At 33.7% G+C, this 14,481-nt stretch overlaps 1 protein-coding gene across 3 annotated transcripts in view; it reads right to left on the bottom strand.

Moving 5' to 3' along the window:
* The window catches only part of KCNT2 (potassium sodium-activated channel subfamily T member 2), a 360,211-nt gene that overhangs the window by 258,436 nt on the left and 87,294 nt on the right, over window positions 1-14,481 (bottom strand). For all 3 annotated transcript variants that reach the window (XM_024738205.1, XM_024738206.1, XM_024738207.1), the window contains exons 2-3: window positions 2,865-2,944; window positions 540-639 (exon numbers count right to left, since the gene is read on the bottom strand). In XM_024738205.1, coding sequence (XP_024593973.1) covers window positions 540-639; window positions 2,865-2,944 — 180 coding nt within the window. The remainder of the gene's footprint in view (window positions 1-539; window positions 640-2,864; window positions 2,945-14,481) is intronic.

The raw sequence follows: 14,481 nt of genomic DNA, 5'->3' as shown, positions 1-14,481 counted from the left end.
ATGTTCATTGCAGTAGTGTTTACAATAGCTAAGATATGGAAACAACCTAAGTGTTTATTGATGGATATATGAATAAAGAAGATGTGGTATGTATGTATATATACATACCCACAATGAAATGTGTTATTCAGCCATAAAAAGAAGGAAATCTTGACATTTGTGACAACATGGTTGGACCTAGAGGGCATTATGCTAAGTAAAATAAGTCAGACAGAGAAAGACAAATACCATATGATTTCACTTATATGTAGAACATAAAAAAAAAAAAACATGCTAACAAAACAAAACTCATTGATTGCTGGTTATCAGAGGAAAAGGAAGAGAATGGGGTAAAATGGGTAAAGGGGATGGATTGTATGGTGACGTATGGTAGCTAGACTTATGGTGAGATCACTTTCTCATGTATACAAAGATCAAATTATTACGTTGTACACCTGAAACTAATATAATGTTATTTTTACCAGTTTTACCTCAAAACTTATAATACAATTTAAACTAATCAAAAGAATATTGTAGAAAATCAGACAAAGATACCTTACCATTCATTTCCTTGTGAAGGGTTTTCTAGTAGCACTCGGATTATGTACAAAAAGCAGCTTAATAATTTGAGAGAAAAATTGAACAGACGTATTCTTAGACCTTTAAACAAACAACAAAAATTGGATTTTCATTTGAACTCAGTCCAAAAAAGATTAAAAAGAATTGTCAAAAATATCAGCTTTAAGTACAGCACTCAAATTGTGTTTAGAATCTACAATACCATAATTGCTTACCCACTCTGAAGTTCTAGGTGGCTAAATATTGAAACAAAAAATGAGAATGACAGAATGTATGAACCGCAAATGACAGTAAATATTATACACTAAGAGAAAACCTACATTTGAGCATTCAGAAGCCACAAAAATCATGTCCGATCAAGATTGGTTCAAGTATGCTTAGAAGTTTAAGCATTTTATAGATCCATGAATTTTGGAATAAATTTTAACTAGCCAGAAAATCTAGCTGCTTACAAATTCACAGGATAAGTTATAAATCTTGTATCTTCTGAGCACCTTGTAGGTTTGATTGTAGAGAAATTATAATCATGTAAATAATTATGTATTATACATTTAATTAGTAATTATAGAGAAATCCTAATAGCATATGTTGGGAAATACACAAGCACACACACACACACACACGCAGACACACACACACACACACACGCAGACACATTTTTGAGACTCCACCAACTTTTTACTTTAGGTTTAAATACCAATGAAATCTTAAAAAAAAAATTTGTGGGAATTAAGACTGCCATGTATGTATCTTTGAACCTGTCGTTCACAGTTATGCAGCCTATAATACTTGATGATGAAGAAGAGTAATTAATATTAAGCAAAACATGTTTAAAGTCTGATTAATAGAAGCATTACCTTTCCTGCAATTAACAGGTGGGGACTGATTCACAGATTGTGAATAAAATTTTGAGGTCTTCCTATAATTAATTGTCAATAAAATCTGGAAATGAAATGCCATTTTGTTTTTACTCTGCTATAAGTGAGTGTACCTGAGGTAATATTTCTTAACAGTAAAAGGTTAATGCTTATTAATTGTGCAATTTTTCCTGGGTTTTCCTACTAAAATGCTAGGTACTTATGGTTTAGCTTCTTTATAAAGTCTTCTAAACTGTTAATGAAATTGCCCTGGTTTTATAGAACTGATCTCTTCAAATGACAGCTTAGTCAAAGCTGGCTGTTGTTAAAGTATTCAAATAATACATCTATTCCTTCTGGTCTGGAGAAAGAAAATTTTTAGTAAAATTTTTAAAATAAAGGAAACCTTCTATGCAAATGATGTGGCCTCTCCAGGTAACATCTATTGGTGGGATTCCACCTTGGGAATTCAAAACAACTGGATTAGAGAAGCATTAGTTATTATTAGCCTAATCCTAAAACTAACCAGCCATTAAGATTCTCTAACCTGTGTGCCTTACAGACTGAAATATTCCCTGTAGTCAGTATTTGGGTAACTGCTCACAACTCAAGTTTCTCTCTATGAACTCTAAAGAAGCACAACTTACTTTAGACCACCCCAGGAGGTCAAAATTCAAAAAGAGCAAAGTCTACATCAGTCTAATGTAGACCTCTCAATGCTTCTTGACATCTTAAGCAATAATCACATGAAAAAACTGCATATTGGTTCATTATTTATGGCTTTTTCAAAGTACATGGTACTAGGGGGAGGCAAGTATGACTGGCACTTCAACCCTGAACAGGCTTAGGAGGTCAGTGACTATGCTGATTTCATGCCTCCTTGAAGTTCCAACGTTTCCCAAGGTTTTTTGATGATAAGGATCACTGAGATGTTATATGCTGAGCTTAGCTCTATACTTTCTGATTTTAAATCTCCAGGGGAGGATGCTAGTAATCTGTACCTTTCGGAACAGCCTACATGTTTCTTGTTATTAGGTGTGATGGGGAAACTCTTCCCTACTAAATCACTAAACCAGAAAATTATTCCCCATTATGGTCACTTGGAATCACCAGAGTCTTCTCAAAACAAGTTTTGGTATCCCTCACAGTTAAAATATGGGGAACCCTCACTTAAATGATTTTCCTCAATGTTCCTAGCAATCCAAATGGTCCACTCAGAAGTCTACTTACTGATGTGGGATTTCGAGAAGTAAAATAGTCAAGAAACCTTGACTTGACACCACCAGATGTAACATCTATTGTTTTCTAAACTTTAATGCCCGGCAGATAAGACTATCAATTTTACTTCTCTCTATAAAAGATATTTTGCAAAAGGATTGCAAAGCTGAAAATTTTTAAGGTAAACATATATACAAATATATACACAGGGGAATAAAATTAAAGACTTACTTGATCTCTGGTTTTTGATAAAAAATAACTTTAGTCTCTCTTTAAATGTGTTTTCATTCATATAAAATTCAACTTGCACCCTGCAAACAAAAAATAAAAACATAATTAATCTAAAGACTAATATATAAGAAAATAAAAATAAATTATTTGATGTGATACATTGTATACTTTGAGTGAATCCCCACCACAGAAAAGGAGAATTGAGTAAAATGCTAATTTTTTATTTTTGAGAGAAGCAGTTACTTTCCAATTTTAAAGATATAGTCAGTTCAAATATCATATGTAGTTGATTTGATTATTTGTATCAGTGGATATGATGAGTGGTATGGGTGATTCCAAACAGCACTAATGCAAAAGTCTTTCATATGTGTTTTTGGAATAATTTTTCATGAGTGTTTTCCCAATTCTTTTCTCTGTCATCAAAATCAACTGCATGCTTAAAAAATTCAGGTTGAACTAACCACTCCAGATCTACTGTGTCTGAAACTTAAGGGACTGGGCCTGAAAATCTATTTCTACCAAGTCTTCACTTTATCTTGAGACTATTTGGGACACCACGTATGGAACACTTTACCTTTTTATTTATCTAGCTCATAATAAAATATATATGGATCAACAAAGGAGTGGTAGTGCAAGTGGCATGTTAAAGTCACCATAGAGAAGTTACAAACCAGACAAATCAGTTAAGGGACTGAATATTCTACATTTAATCTACTATAAACTGATACCAACACTCTAAAACATAATAGCGTTCTAATAAATGCATTTGCTTTCTCCCTAAATTCTAGCAGACTTCTCTTATGTGATAGGGCTTAAATAATATTTTCAAAATACTGAGTGAAAAGAAACACTGTGTTCAGTGCATGGTAACTTGTGAATAATCATCATCTGAAATTTTCTTAGTTAAATAGTCTCAAACATATTTATTATGGGTTAGGATTCTAAACAAATTAAGAAAACATTTTAATGCTTACACAAACAACAAAGACATAATTTCATTTTTCCTTATGTGACAAAATTTTGATAAGGTAATCTATATAAATGAGATAGCTTTTTATTTGTTTTTTGTTTTGCAGGAGTACACAAAAGAGATAAAACTGGAGAAAAAATAATTGACATGTACTACAGAAATATTACTCCTAAATTCTAAGCTGCATGTTCAAGAAGATCTATGAATATTTTAAAAGCAATATCTCTTAGGCCATAAAAACAAAAGGGCTTTTGTTATCAATTGCAAAACAAGTTTTATCTGTTATACCTTCCAGAAGACTTGAATTGCTCTTTTTCTCTTATTCCTAAAGAAAATATCCTCACCCATAAACATTTTTTCTCTTCTTTGCATAATTTTGTCATTTACTGTCCTCTTTTTTACTTTATATGTAAAATCACAAAAATCAACACATAAATCATGATTCTCTTTACTTGTTAATTTCTTTAGCAAGAAGCCATGAAAAAACAAGATCTTCTAGCAGAACACCTCTATATGCATGCCTGTGTGCATGCACACACCACTTCACATATATGCAAACCTTCACACTCACATGCTATAAAAGTACATGTACACACATGCAGTCCCACAACTCCACTAGTATCTTGGAAAGCCATGATTGGCTCTATTTCCCTTGTTTATCAAATGAAAAGGACTTTATTTTAAATAAAGCAACTGTAACACTGATATCAAGCTAAATTAGTTCATATTTGCTATGGATACAAAAGCAAGTTTGAGAGGACATATGGCTAATACACAAGTAATAAAGCAAAGGCCATGCAGATTTGCTTCCTAGAATTATCCAATTTATAAAAATATGAGTCCATTCTTCAGTTAATATCAGGAGTGCAGTACTGGGTATATAATAGAAGTGCATTTTTCAACTAAAATGAGATCATCTAAAGCCTGAAGCAAAAAATGAGGGATCTGGAAAGTATTTCATTGGATGACAAGTTTAAGGAACTGGAAATGTTTAACCTAAATATGAAGAATATGCACTAACAAAATGGCTGTCTTTAAATACTGAAGTGACCATCAGTATTAAAATGAGATGATTCATAATATGATGCTCTATTGTATAGGATTAATTATAGAAAAATATGAGATTATGAATTATATTACCCGATTTTGAAATGGCTATCATTATAAAGTGGAGAGCTCGCCAATCCATATAAATGTGCCAAAGACTAGATAAGAGCTTGCAAGTGACTGGATTTTTTTCCTGAGGTAAAAACAATTTTGCCCGGTGTGAGGTCTCTCATTAAATGACTTCGAAATTCCATTTTAAGTATAATATCGTGCGAAGTAAAACTCTTTCTTTTTTAAATTAATTTATGTTATTTTATTTTATATTTTTGGCTGTGTTGGATCTTTGTTGCTGCATGCTGGCTTTCTCTACTTGCGGCGAGCAGGGGCTAATCTTCATTGTGGTGCATGGGCTTCTCATTGTGGTGGCTTCTCTTGTTGCAGAGCACGGGCTCTAGGCGCGTGGGCTCAGTAGTCGTGGCACATGGGCTCAGCAGTTGTGACTTACGGGCTCTAGAGCACAGGTTCGGTAGTTGTGGCGCACGGGCTTAGTTGCCCCACTGCATGTGGGATCTTCCCGGACTAGGGCTCGAACCCTTGTCCCCTGTATTGGCAGGCAGATTCTTAACCACTGGGCCACCAGGGAAGCCCAAAACTCTTAATTAATCTAGCGATCTCTCCAAGTCAATATCACTGAGGACCATGGATGATATTAAAGCATAAATTTATACAAATGCTTTTCAAAGTTAAAATGAAAAAAAAAAACAAACAAAATGCTTTTTGACCCATGTCTTCTAACAGGTACAAAAAAATGTCCTTTGGGTTTACGATTTATAATATGGAGTGGATTTTTCTTTTATTTGATCCAACAGCAACTCTTTGGGAATCAACGACACTTAGTGTGCTGTACACTTTCAGGAACTCTCCAGCACCATAAAGTTCTCTAGTACTCAGAGATTTAGGACAGAGTTTACTTTTTATCTTTCCCAATTTTTTTCAAGATTTTAGTTGATTTTCAATATCCTCCTAGTATTTCCCTTTCCAGATTTAAATGTGCTTTTCCTTCCTTCCTTCCTCTCTTCTGATCTTCCTCTTTCCTTCTTCTCTTCCTTCCTTCCTTCCTTCCTCTTTTATGGCCTGCCTCCTCCCATCTAACTTTATCTGAACTTACCTCCATCCAGAAGGTCATTTTAGTGGACTCAAACTATATGGTTTTGAACAATACACCAGGGCAAATCTGCCCTCATCAATCCTTAAAATGTGATTTTTCCACGTTTATACTCAAAATAAAATTAAGATCATTTTGTCACATTTATCCTAATATAATAGTGGAAATGGGTGTATTTAATAAAAAATAAAGTGGAGTTGCAATCCTTATTAGGCCATATCTGTTCTTACTGACATATGTTACCATTGGTTAATAACATTATTTTTATGTTGGTCAACAATGTTTTATTTGGGCAGATCCTATTATATTGTTTGCTATTCTAAAAGTGTTTTGTTCCAACCTTTAACTTTTGTTTTTGATACTGTAACTGACTACCATGTTGAACTCTCTCATAGGTAGTGATATTTTTCAGGTTTATTTTCTGAGTTTTCTAGGCAGACAATCATGTCATCTGGAAATCTCCAATATTTGTATTCCCATTTTATTGTTCTTGTCTTATTACGTTGACTAGAACTTTTTGATGAAAAAAAAATAATCAAATAACCATGGTGTGCATTCTTAGAAGGCTTCTAGTGCTATAGCAGTAATTATATTGTTGACCATGAGATTGCAATAAATACTTATGTTTTACTAAAACTCATAACAGGAATGAATGAATGTTGACGTTAAAAAAACCCGTCTTGAATCTATTAGTTGATGGTACATTTTTGTTTTTCTCTTGATTTATTGATTTGGTAAATTATTTTAATAGTTTTTCTATTAGGCAATTATTTTTTTCAGTTGTGGAATAAGTTGTTTTTGTAATAGTGAACTATTCATGTAATTTACTGCTGGATTCATTTTCCTATATTTTAGGAGCTTTTCTTCTATGCTCATAACTAAGATTGATGTGCTATTACCTTTAGATTATTCTAATATCTTCAAATACAGACTGAAAAACTCTCCAGATATTTTATTCTCTGGAACAATTTTAAGTATATAGAGATTTTTTTGTATAACCATCATCAATTTGTCTTAACAATATCAACTGCCTTAATACTGATTTAAATGTTTTATTTTTTTCCCATTTTCCATTGCTCTGGTTACTTGAATTTAGCATAAAAATTATGCAGGATCTTGTTAAAGGCAATTTCCTTGTTTCAGTCTTAAAATTCTTGTTTACTTTCTTTAAAATACCAAAAATAATTCTGACCCAGGTTGTCAGTGCACCATTCTTTCAGAAACACTTTTTTTTTTTTTGCTCTAATAATGCCTTGGACTCTGTTTAGGATGCCAAAGTTTTGCAGATATTCTCTTTTGAAAATTATGCTACATACAGATCATTACCAAAGGAAAATTCTTCCTCTGTGTCCACTTCGTGCTTTTCCCTTCCTGCCTTCCTCTGATGCTGTGATATTGGTCATGGAGTCCAGGTACCAGTTTTTCTATTACTACACTCATTCAAACAAGGCAATATCTACCTGGACTTTCTGGTCTAACTGTTGTTCTTCCCTTCCAATCATTCTCTATGATGGTGACGGTAGCGCTTCTTAGTCATATGAAGTAAGTCCATTAGATTGTAAGCTCCATGAGGGTGGGGACCATATTGTTCATGTTTATGTCTTAAGTATCTCTTAAGTTACTTGAGACCTATTAGGGACCTATTCCTGTTCAATGCCTGAATGAAGGTCCCCAGTTCTTTCTTTGGTACAAATCTTAAGGACTCTGAGTCGATAGTGTAGTGGAGTAGATAAAGTCATCCTCCTTTCCTTAGGTTATAACTATTTTGAGGATGCAAAACTTGGGTTTGTGGTGAGCTGAATCCTCGTAAGCTCTTATTCCAACTTGGTCTACCTTGTGATTAATGATCATTCCCTGCAGCGTTTTTTTTTTTTTTTCAGTTTTATTAATTTGGATGTGTTTGTTTATTTGCACCATCTCCCCATGATTTAATGAACATTTAGAAAAAAATCCACTACTGTTGATTGATTTAATTTTTACAGTGTTGCTATGACTTGGGTAAGGCCACCATCAACTTTATTTTATAGAGAAAAAACTTCAATTCAAATAATTTTAGCGACTTGCCCAAATTTATAGCTAGTACTGAGACAGAATTGGGACACTGGTCCTTCTGTTACTACTTCTTGCTTCCTGACTCCTCATCAAGTTAGTTCTTCATTATTAGGAGAGTTCTAGGTCACGTGCAAAGTCTTACAAAAGAGGACTGCAAACACCAAACCCACACAGGGGCACTGAGAAGTGTTTGTTTAATACTGCCCTTTGATTATTGACTCTAAACCAGGTTCCTGTCCATTTCCAAATATTCACCCTTAACTTCAGGTAACTAAATTATTTAACAGAGCTACCATTCAAGTGGAACCTTGTAAAACAATAAATTAAAAAATAAGCCTACCATTAATTTCTCATTTAAAAAAATTAGTTTCACCAGTTCATGCTCAAGTGCTTCCAAAGGCCTTCTACCTGGCTTCCAATCTTTACTACATGCACAAAAAATAACCTCACTTTAAATACTTTGGAGTCCTTCCTAAAGCATCTCCCAACATCTTCTTGCCCGTCTTATTCTTTTCATAATTATGCAAGCCTAACTTTCCCACCTCTTTTAGTTGGTAACATCTTATAAGGAGGCAGAGATTAATTCTGGAGACTTTCAATAGCATTCTCTGCATCTTAAAAATAAAATTTTAAATAATATCATTTTCAGAAAGGGAAACCAGCTATTATTATATGCATATATATACATATATATACACATATGTGTGCTTAAATAGATATATGTTTATATATAGTACATGTACATATATATATGTTTAAATAGATATATATTTTTATATAGTGATGATAGATAAATAGATAGATAGATAGATGTAATGGTAATGAGGAAAGAACCTGGGGTGCTAATCACTCATCAATTTTCTTTCATTCTGGATAATGCTGATACCCCTCAATAATAGCATTTATGCTTTTGTCACTCCCTGGTAATCACAGCTTGCTGGTAGCTGGAAATACACAGATTTGTGGTTTCCATGGGAAAACAATTTACAAGTCCACCCAGGAGTACTTTTTTATTCAAGTCTCTCTTCAGTTTGAAAACTCATGTCCTCATGTCAATGTTCATTTTCAGGACCTACTCTCTGTACTTCCCCATTTTTCTAAAAATAATTAAATTTAAGCAATCCCAATTTAACTTAAACCTATGCATAGGAAGCAAAACATAAAGAAAGCTAGAATAAGTATTTAGCTTTATTTAGGTATAAAGATACACTTTTTTCACCCTTAAATTGCAAAAAGATTTTGCTTCTTCATACCTTGGCCCAACTGCATGGTGGCGGGCAGGTCTGGATCAAGTAGGTATATATACATACTCATACAGGGTATAAAGATATATATATACACAAATATATGAACATGCATAAATGTAAACATACGTTCGTAAAGTATAAAGCTGTTAGCCACAGGAAGGTAGAAAAACTTACATAATAACGACTACAGGTAGCATGGCCTCACCACAAGCCTAACGGCCTCCCAATCAAAACTCATAACAACTACAACATGTAAATCCTCTTTGCTTTTTCTGTATGCATATAAGATAAGAAGAGGATAGAAGATACCATGTAACTTCTAACTCAGATTGGACTCTTGCACCAGTCATTTTAAAGCCTTGAAGGAAAAATATAACAATGCTCCCACAGCCCAGGATTGCTAGGAATGGGCGGCATGATTAAATAGCAAAGCCCAGTTTGGGAAGAAATGTGTGTGTTTTGGGGGAGGAAGCTATTGGGTCTCAAATAGGGCATGATCAACAGATGCTAGTTGTTAATATGAAACTGGAAATTACACAAAGACTTCCATATGCAATGAAAGAAGCACCTTTTAGTTTTATTGAATTCTTTGCACCAATGTCATAAGATTTTAAATCAGTTCTGCAAGCCCTCTCCCATTCTGTACCTCAAAAGTCATAGATGAGTAATAGGCACAGCTCACTGGGGACACACATTTCTTTAGGATTTATTTTATTACTTAATATTCTTACTTAAGTAACATATATGATTTTAATAGATAAATCATACTGGGTTGAATACAGTTAAAGACATGGCCCCACAATTTGGAGAAAGAGGGGGAAACAGTCACAAATAGAATTTCACTTAATAAATATTACAATAAATCTAATGGGTTTTCTAGAGAAACTGAATTTTTCTCCATAATAGTTTGTTGATATGTTCATTTATTTGTTTATTTTGTAGTGAAGTATAAAGCTAAGAGGGATAAGAGCACAGACTTTGGAATCAGATGATATGCATCTGATTATCAGATTTCCTAACATTTATTCTCTGTAAAATGTGGATATTATTTCCATTAACAGGTTATGAAAATTAAAGAAGATACTTTCTACGTGAGACAAACAACTGGACAATGGCAAATAACTGTTTTCTGGTATGTTGGTAGCTTAAAAATATTCCTAGAATAAACACTTATAAAGGGAAAAACAAAAACTGTGGATCACTGATGCCAATTTGATGTAGTTGATTCCTCCAAGATATTTGCTTAGGAAAAATGAGGATACAAGGCAATAAATAACTTCACTGTTTACTCCAGAAAACTCCTACAGATCAATTTATTGGAGACAACAGTCCATTTACCTAGGCAAACACATCACTTATTTATAAGACATTAAGACTTGCATTGTCTTTTTACTTATTACTCATTAAGAGTTCAAAACCTTCACTTTGCTGTGTCCGCCAATGCTAAGTGACTTATCCTTTTTCACCATGAAAGATCCCTCTTACACCACTTGAGCCCTTATTCCAAAGCCTAATAAATATCTCACTTCTAACATCATCTTCTGAAGCATTGCCAATGCTTACTCACTAACTTCAGGGAGTTTAAATAAACTTAGTTTTGCTTCATTTACAAGCATCTGGTGACATGTCAATTATTTAAACAATAGTATAAAGGAAATTATCCTACATCTGCTGATTTATAACGTAATTATTTTTACTCAATCATAGAAGATGCAGGCCTAGATTGTCATTTTTAACACTGCATGGTATTCTTCTATATATTCCTCTATGTTAACAATGCACCATTTTTTCACAATTCTCTTACATACATAAATGGATTTTTAGGTTTTGTTGGTTTATTATGAAAAAATAAGAAAAAATCATGCACTTTTCTAATAAATAATAAGTATATTGTCTATATTTTTACTAAATAACATAAAATCTAAATGTCAAATCAATTTAAACCTATGTATATGACAAACAACATAGCAGTAATCTAAAAATCTGGTTATCATCTTATTTTAACAGTCAAATAAGTTTCTCTCAGAGTACTTTCCCAATACTTTTTTCCCAAACTGTCCAAGAAGGTAGAAAATGATACAGTTAAAATGTGAAACTGTTACACTACAGAAACATTTGCTGTCAGTTTTGTCAGGAAAATTATCCAAAAGTTGGAAGTAAGCAAAAGAGATTACTAGATGTTCTTTTAATAAAATGCTGACTTTGTATTTTCTGTGCTTTTTTACCACCGTGGAGGAACAGACCTTAGTAAGCAAAGTTGTGTCAAGTAGACATGCAAAGAATCTCCACCCAACAAAAGAGAAAGCTCCAAAGGTTAATGCACATGGACCTGTAGGACTTCTGGAGGTGGGGCTGCTAACCCAACCACCTTATTTTGACATTGCCTGGAAATACCTAGCTTCTTCAATACTCTACCAGTTTTAAATCAGTACTGTTTCCCTCCTTAATCAATGAGTTGAATATAAGTTTTGACAAGTTTTCATTTCGTATTTGGATGAGGGACATGATCTTTTAACCTTTTGAAAATTGTACTCTAACAGTTCCTCCTCTAATAAGGGCTTCTTATTAATTACCAGCATAATTTAAGTTGTCCCAAATGCTTTGGAAAACAATTTGGTATTTATATTATAAAATAAACCAAAGGTTCTATAAAATTCCAATCAAAATCACATAGGCAATGTTGTGGAACTTGATAAGCTCATTCTATAGAGGGTGAAAGATTAAACTAAATAAGACATTTGTGAAGAAGAATAAAGAGTAGATATTTTCCCTACCTGATATCAAGACTTATGATCCTACAGTAATTAAAAGATTATAAGTATGGCACAGAGAAAGAAAAATTGATTCATGGAATAAAACAGTCAAGAAATTGACTCATGCATATATTGCATATTATTATGTAACAAAAAGAGTATGACAGGTCAATAGTAAAAAGAAGAACTTTCAATAAATTGATTTTTTAAACAGTTATCCAAATAGGAAAAAAAAAGTGAAATTGGACCCCTATCTCACACCATATGGATTAAATCATCTTTACATAGATTAAGGAAACTTTTAAACTCTTATTAAAAAATAATGGTGAGGGCTCCCCTGGTGGTGCGGTGGTTGAGAGTCCGCCTGCCGATAAAAAAAAAAAAAAAAAAAAAAAAAAGTAGAAGAAATGGCAGGTACAAAGGGAAAAAAAATGTGAGAAAAAGTATAGTACACTTATGGAATTAAAAGAAGTTAAAATGGCTAGAGCACAGGAAGTGTACCAGGTAATAGCAATATGGGAAAGCAGAGAGGTAGAGAAGAAGCCAGATAATTAAAAGAACTTGAATAGAAGCCAAGAAAGGTGTTAATAAACAGTGACAGTACCATGGAGGAGCTACTTATTGAAAATACCCAAGCACTCCACTGAACATACAGATGTATTACCTCATTTAATTCTCAAGACATACCCTTAATGGTACTATTACTATTTCCATTTTACAGATTAGGAGACAGAGGCATTTGCCCAAAATCACACAAATCCTACATGGTGGACCTAGCATTCACAACCAGGCAGACTAACTCCCATACGCCTAAGCCTGATGATATATGAGCTTTAACCAAGAAAGAAAAATCGTGGTATATAAATCAAATTTACTTTTCTTTTTGCTATTTTTTACTGAGATAAAGGATGGATTTTAAGGACAGAAGGGAATGAATGAGCTAAGGATACCCAGGAGGAGTAAACTGTGATGAGAACTTTTAAGATCTACTATCTCAGCAACTTTTTTAAAGATCTACTACCTTAGCAACTTTCAAATATGCTATACAGTATTTTAAACTACAGTCACCATGTTGTACATTACATGCCCAGGACATTTATTTTATAGCTGGAGGTCTGTACTTTGACCATCTCCACCCCAAATTTACTTTTTATTTTTTAAGTTATTGTATTTTTTTTCTGATTACAAAATATAGTAAAACGAATTATAAAATATACAACCATAGCTGATAGACATTTTTGGAATTTATTGGATTAAATTTTATTTACACAAGAAATACTGCCTAACAATTTCACCTTCAACTATTTTAGTTTAGTAAATAAATATTATCCCTAAGACTGTACCATGATTAAGTACCATATAACTGAATTTGGTAGACATGGAATTTTGGCACCCAGCCCGCTCTCCTTCAATGATAGCTGGATAATTGCTAGCTCTAAGCTGCTACAGGCTCTGCCTCGGTTGCAATGAGCCAGCCTACCTGAGATCACACCTTTCACAATCCAAACTCTTATCAAGGTCTGCTTCCAGAGAATCCGATAAGAGACACTGGCAATTACTTTAGATAGATTGTCTATGAGTTTAACGGCAACTCAACTTGATCAAAAAGCAAGCAACTGATTGTGATTACATTGGCAACGTACAGATAACAGCAAACTGCTTTATCACAAGAAAAGACTTCAAAGTAACTCAGGATTTTGCTTCTGACAATATGGTAAAACATATTCCATAAACTCTTCCCAAATGAAATACCTTGAGAAGTTAAATAAATTATTAAACGCACACGCACACACACACCACACCACTTTTTTAACGTGTATATCTTAGTTAGTAGGAAAGTAAGGGAAATCCTTAGAAGCCAGAAAAGACAAGAAATTAAGAAACCAGAGATATAAGTTAGCATTAAATCTGCTGTTCACCCTGGTGCTTTCTGCCAATTTTTGATGATATGGAGTTTCTATTTTGACAGACAGGAGACCTGGCAAAGAAATCTCCCACAGAAATCCCCTAGAAAGAACCAGGGTTATTGAAAAGGCAATGTACATCATCAGTGCATGAACTAAGGAAAATCTCTTATAGCAGAAGAGGATGTGAATGCACTTAGCCGTCTTGGCTATGCATTGATCCGTAATGAAAGAAATAAAGAGACACTGAGACTTGCTGTATTCATTTTCTAGAGCTGCCATTACAAAATACCTGGGTGACTTAAACAACAGAAATTTATTTTCTCATAGTTCTGGAGGCTGGAAGTCTAAGATCAAGGTGCCAGCAGGTTGATTTCTCCTGAGGCCTTTCTCCTTGGCTGGCAGAGGGCACCTTCTGACTGTGTCCTCACGGGATCCTCCCTCTGAGTTCAAGCATCCGTGCTGCCTCTGTGTGAGCA

Source organism: Neophocaena asiaeorientalis, unplaced genomic scaffold (assembly GCF_003031525.2).
Source record: "Neophocaena asiaeorientalis asiaeorientalis breed wild unplaced genomic scaffold, Neophocaena_asiaeorientalis_V1.1 scaffold25, whole genome shotgun sequence".
Lineage (NCBI taxonomy): Eukaryota > Metazoa > Chordata > Mammalia > Artiodactyla > Phocoenidae > Neophocaena > Neophocaena asiaeorientalis.
This window is presented reverse-complemented; position numbering and strand designations above follow the sequence as displayed.